Source organism: Pygocentrus nattereri, chromosome 9 (genome assembly GCF_015220715.1).
Source record: "Pygocentrus nattereri isolate fPygNat1 chromosome 9, fPygNat1.pri, whole genome shotgun sequence".
NCBI classification, from domain to species: Eukaryota; Metazoa; Chordata; class Actinopteri; order Characiformes; family Serrasalmidae; genus Pygocentrus; species Pygocentrus nattereri.
In genome coordinates, this window is record NC_051219.1 from 35682258 (window position 1) to 35687573 (window position 5316).

Here is a 5316-nt window from a genome sequence, read left to right on the forward strand (position 1 = left end):
GTCAATCACGAATCATAATATTGGCAGAGAAATTTACAATCTTATGCAAAAGTTTGGCTGCAAATAAGTTTTGTTGATTTTCTGTGAAAGTGAAAAAGTTAACACAACACTCTGCTGCACATTTTAATAAACAATTATTGAGTTTAATACACTGAAGGGAAAAAAAGAAGAACATGAAATGTGTGACCTTTTATACTTTGTTTTATTTTTTCTCAATGTTCTCAAACTCAGCAAAGGAATAGAAATTGGGCACTAAAATTCACAGACAAATGACATATTTAAGTGTGTTGTCTGGAGAGAATATCTTAAGATCTTAAGATGAGATCGGGGGCATAGCCAAGAGGTGACCAGGGCTGGCCAGTGCTACACTAGCATGATACCTGGCTCCAGTTAAGTCATTATATCAGTCACCAGAGTGATAGAACATGAGTCGAGTGATGATGCTATGATCAGCTCGTCGTTGCTCTGACAGGCTGCTTTCACTGAACAGATGAATGGTCAACTGGTCAATACCTTAACGTCAGCCTTGTTCATTTTGCTTAAAGCAACAGTTAATATTCGATTTCTGGATTAGAGAAACAGATAAAAGCATCTTAATAAATTCCTACATCAATATAGTGCAGCATTTGTGTTTTGTTACATGTGCTGTGATTCACTTTAACCAGTAGAAATGATACAAGGAACAAAAAATGATTTTCACTGAACTTTATCAAAAGCAAGAACAAAATCAGTTTGTAACTGTGCTTAAAAACTTAATGAATCAGTTTGTATGAAAAATAATGGTTATTTTAGTAATGTAGATCTAATATAGACAATTTATCTGCATAAAATCTGCTTATCAACATAAAATTCAGTTGTTTGATGGAACAAAGTTGAAACATTCCAGTTGGATGTATTTGTCCTTCACTCCGATGGAATTGACATTGTAGAAACAGACACAATAATAAGTAGATTGAATGAATGTAAATGTGTTTTGATGAATTCTTTCACATTTTTACGTAAACTTCTTACTTAAAAATACACCGAGGTTGAAACATGTTCCGTCTGTAGGTCACTCAGCCCTGCTGGTTCACTTTATGGGTGTAATTAATTGCATTTATGGTGTTTACATTATCTTTTATTTAACTTTTTTCCCCAGTTATAAATATTATTTTTCATTCTTGCATATACAATCATGCAATCGTGCTCGTGTTTGATTCTGCTCTTAGCTCACAGAACTGCGGCGCTACAGTGCTCCGCCTAGTGGTCGAAGGAGGCACAACCAGTTAAAGGGAAACTCCTCAGCCTGGTCGATAGATGGCGCTCGACACCAATAAATCATACAGAGTTCGATCCGTTCACTTTCTTCGGACAACGTTTCTACATCTGCAGCTCCAGACTGCGGGTGTCTGAGAGTTTGAAGGTCTCGCGCTAGGTTTTCAGATCGGCTCAGCTGCCCTGTTTTATGTTTGTGAACACAGACCACATTTTAAACCCTGGTTTATTCTGGTAAAGTCAAAATCATCTCATTCCCACGATCTCTGTAGAGTAAATGAGTCGCCTGAAGTCGGATCCGCTCGGAACAAACATGTTTAGAAAAGTTCTGCTGGACCAAAACAAACTCGGCGACGAAGGAGAACGCGCACGCGCGCCGCCCGAGCAGACTGGAGTTCGGGGAATCGCTCCCACAGCCCCGTAACTCGGCACGTGCTCGGCGGGATCAGAAGTGCAGCGAGCGGGCGCGCAGACGCGCTGGCACGCGGACAGACAGAGCGCCGCCCCTCCCCTCTCCCCCCCCCCCCCCCCCCCCCCCCACCCCCCTCTCTCTTCTGGTGACGGATGCGGAGTCGCTCATCCAGCCAATCAGGACCGGGCTGAGGCCAATTTGCATGAAGCGGCTGCGTTCCATCGGACTCCCGCGTGCTGCTCCGAACCGCCTCGCGTGCCTCTACAGCTGCTGATCCCTTTGAAGCGCAACTGGATCCCTCGAGTTAACAGCCTGGCCTCTCCTTCACGTTTTAAACCGCAACCTGCGCGCGTTCACAACGAATCGAGACAGTACGAGTCACAGCGACCCGCTCAGACCACAGTTACCGCTGAGACACCGCTTTTCTGTCCTGAATGATTAAGACATGTTTATGGCATATACACAAGCTTTAAACCACTGTGGCCCACTTTGAACCCAAACTCGCAGTTATTTCCTGCTATAAAAGTTTTCCCCCACTTTGAAAAAGTTGGCTGAACAGACTTTTAACAGGGTTTTGACTCAAGTTCACGGCTTCGATCAGCGGGCCGAACTAATGTGTGAAGATAAGCGCGACTGATTACACGTTCAGACGACACTAAGTGGCACCCTGAACCACAGGAAAATGAAATGTCCTGTTGCTCTCAAACCGAAACAGTGACCGTTTTTCAGGGCTTCCTTGGTAAAGACAACGGTTTCCTTCAGAACCGTGAGCTCTATATTAGAGCCACTGTATGCTCGAGTGGTTCTTTGGTGGAGAATATGTTTGTAGGTTCTACATGGCTCCAAACAGGGTTCTTGTGGGTTGACATCATGACAATGGCAGAACCCTTTCTGGTGCCATACAGAACAATACGCAACGCGTTCTCCATCATTTTACCGCACTAAAAGCGTTCAAGCACGCAGTGGTTCTAGACAGAGCTCAAGGTTCTAAATCGAACCTAAAGAAGCCCTGAAGAGGAATCTCTAGTCTAGGATCAATTTGCCACCCAAAGTTCCCACGTTTGCACTGTAAGCACAGGAATGGCGAGTCGACCTGCTCTGCGAGTGATGCATGCAGAGCGCGTGGTGGAAAGGTATTCTAAACGAAGAAGATGAAGGAGGAAAAACAACAACAAGAACATCAGAGGCGCGCGGCGCAGAGCCGGCGCATTCCCCCAGTTCCTCTTATCGCTGCACGCTCAGACCGACTGCACCCGCCGCTTTTGTTGTTCGTCCCTCCAGGGCTGATTGAGCAGCGCGTGACTGACAGCCCGCGGGGGTGTTGTCCAATCAGCGGTCGGCCCGCGCCCGGTGGGTGAGCCCGCGCGCCCATTGGCTGAGGCGAGTGTGGGAAAGAATGCAGAGAGGGTTTCTCACACGAGCTGGGGGAGCGCGCGCTCCGGCTATAAATACCGCCGGCGTGTGGCAACCGCGAGAGACTCCACTCGCCCTCAGCAGCAGCGCGCGCGCAGTCGTCACGCACTCACTTACTCTCTCTCACTCACTCCCTCCCTACACGCACGCTCGTGCACTCCGCGTGACACTCGGCTCGGGTGGGGGACTCGCGCTGTCCCCTTGTGTGCGTGTGTGTTTTTGCACGCTGAGACCTCGCGCTCTTCCAACGGAATATACAAAACTTTATATCTTCTTGTCTTTGTAAGTTTTTGACCGGAGAAAAAAGGGTTTGTGTGAATCATGCCAGCTGACAGCATGGAGAAACAGACCGCGTCCCCCATCGCCGGTGCCCCCGCGAGCGGATCCCACACGCCGGACAAGCCAAAGAGTGCCAGCGAGCACAGAAAGGTAAAGGCCGTTTCTGAGTCTGGAGCGCTGGGCTGGGCCTAGTTTCTCATGCATGAGGTCTGATTTGGGCCGCTGCTGTAGCTGCATTAGTTACTTGGCCTAAACAGCTTCGCTCGCCCTTCATTCTCAGCTATTCAGACGTTCCTGCCGTACGAATCAATGCTGTCTCTCCTTTGCAGTCTTCAAAGCCCATCATGGAGAAAAGGCGCAGAGCCAGAATCAATGAAAGCCTGGGGCAGCTGAAGACCCTCATTTTGGACGCTCTTAAAAAAGATGTAAGTATTCGACACTAAAATAAGTGTGTATGCATTTACAGAGCGCGCATTATTAAAACACAAGGCCACGCACGAGCCTGACGTAGCTGCGCTTCTTTCCTTTCAGAGCTCCAGACACTCCAAACTGGAGAAAGCTGACATTCTGGAAATGACAGTGAAGCACCTGAGGAACCTGCAGCGCGCGCAGATGACCGGTGAGTTCTAGGGAGTCCCGTGACTGGACACTTTTTCACACGCACACTTCTGCACTTGGTCCCCATCTTAAGCGCGTGCGGTCTTCTTAACGGTTGCCTTCTTGTCTTTCTCTCAGCAGCGATGTCAACAGACGCGGCTGTGCTCAGCAAGTACCGCGCGGGCTTCAACGAGTGCGTGAACGAGGTGACGCACTTCTTGTCCACTTGCGAAGGCGTGAGCACCGAGGTGCGCTCCAGACTCCTCGGACACCTCTCCGCGTGCCTGGCCCAGGTGATTGCGGCCAGCGGCTACTCGCACCCAGCGCACGCGGCTCAGCAGGCGCACGTCGCCGCGCAGCAACCCCTGCACGCGCAGCTGCCCGCCAGCGCCAAGCTCGGAGGCCCGTCCGAAGCAGCGTCGCCCAAAGTGTTCGGCGGCTTCCAGCTCGTGCCCGCCACGGACGGACAGTTCGCGTTCCTCGTGCCCAGCCCCGCCGCCTTCGGCTCCGCCACAGCACCGGTCATCCCGCTCTACGCCAACGCGGGGCTGCCGCTCGCCGTTAGCGCGGGGCCCGTGCACGCCAGCGCAGCGCCCACAGCCGCCTCTCCGGTCCAGGGCATGACCTGCTTCAACGGTGCGGCCAGAACCGCCAGCCCTGTGGGAGTCAGCGCGGGGCCCGAGAGCAGCGAGCCCGTGTGGCGGCCCTGGTAGAGCCGCAGGCCTGCAGTTCATCCCTCATGAACTGTTCAACGTTGGGTTCCGTTTTATGGGACTGTGCATTCACCCCCTCTTTTTCCTCTTGTTGTTATTGGAACATGATTCATGTTGAAATGTTCTTTAGCTCGTTTCCAAAATTTGGATTTCGGTCTGTAAACATGCGGTTAATTCCCTAGAAGAAAAAGAAAAAAAACACTCTAAAGTACTTTTTTATGAGAAAATTTAGTTTTGTACAAAGTTTGTAAAAGATTGTTACAAGCCAAAGTGTTGTCATGTTTTGATTTCTATGTTTGATGCTGAATAAATCTAAATAACAAAATTCTGTTTGTTTGTGTTTTCATCTGCATGTATGGGCGGCAGTGTATCTTTCTGGATCAGCCAGCTGGCAAATCACTTTTAGAGCCGAACTAAGGAGCTTTGATGAAACTCTGACTCTACATGTCCAGGTTACCGCTGGTCTGAACAGCTTATACCCGGGTCTAAATATATCCTGCCTGCTCTGGTGAGGCCTGTGATGTTATCTGACTAGCGTAGCCTAGCCTAGGCTAGAATGACTGCATAGGTGGAGTCAGGTTTTATACGTGATGCTGTTTTCTTCATGTTTTCTTTTTAAAAATGTAATTCAAATAAAAAAAGGCCCTA

General features: G+C 49.2%; 1 protein-coding gene across 2 annotated transcripts; it reads left to right on the plus strand.

Annotated features, from left to right (window-relative positions):
- Window positions 1-3141: 3141 nt before the first annotated feature.
- Window positions 3142-4993, plus strand: her9 (hairy-related 9). 2 transcript variants are annotated; one of them, XM_017706554.2, is made up of 4 exons: window positions 3142-3508; window positions 3688-3783; window positions 3890-3977; window positions 4094-4993. In XM_017706554.2, exons 1-4 carry the CDS (start codon window positions 3401-3403, stop codon window positions 4666-4668), a joined length of 867 nt encoding a protein of 288 aa, XP_017562043.1. In that variant the 5' UTR covers window positions 3142-3400; the 3' UTR covers window positions 4669-4993. The 2 variants fall into 2 exon arrangements, with proteins under 2 accessions (XP_017562043.1, XP_017562050.1); XM_017706561.2 differs by having other exon boundaries at window positions 4097-4993.
- The last annotated feature ends 323 nt before the right edge of the window (window positions 4994-5316 follow it).

What these genes read in the sequence shown, in the direction of transcription:
- her9 (XM_017706554.2), top strand. Translation starts at nt 3,401, where the DNA reads ATGCCAGCTGACAGCATGGAGAAACAGACCGCGTCCCCCATCGCCGGT. An exon ending in GTGCCAGCGAGCACAGAAAG is followed by an intron (nt 3,509 to 3,687) that starts GTAAAGGCCGTT and finishes TCTCCTTTGCAG; the next exon opens with TCTTCAAAGCCCATCATGGA. An exon ending in GCAGCGCGCGCAGATGACCG is followed by an intron (nt 3,978 to 4,093) that starts GTGAGTTCTAGG and finishes TCTTTCTCTCAG; the next exon opens with CAGCGATGTCAACAGACGCG.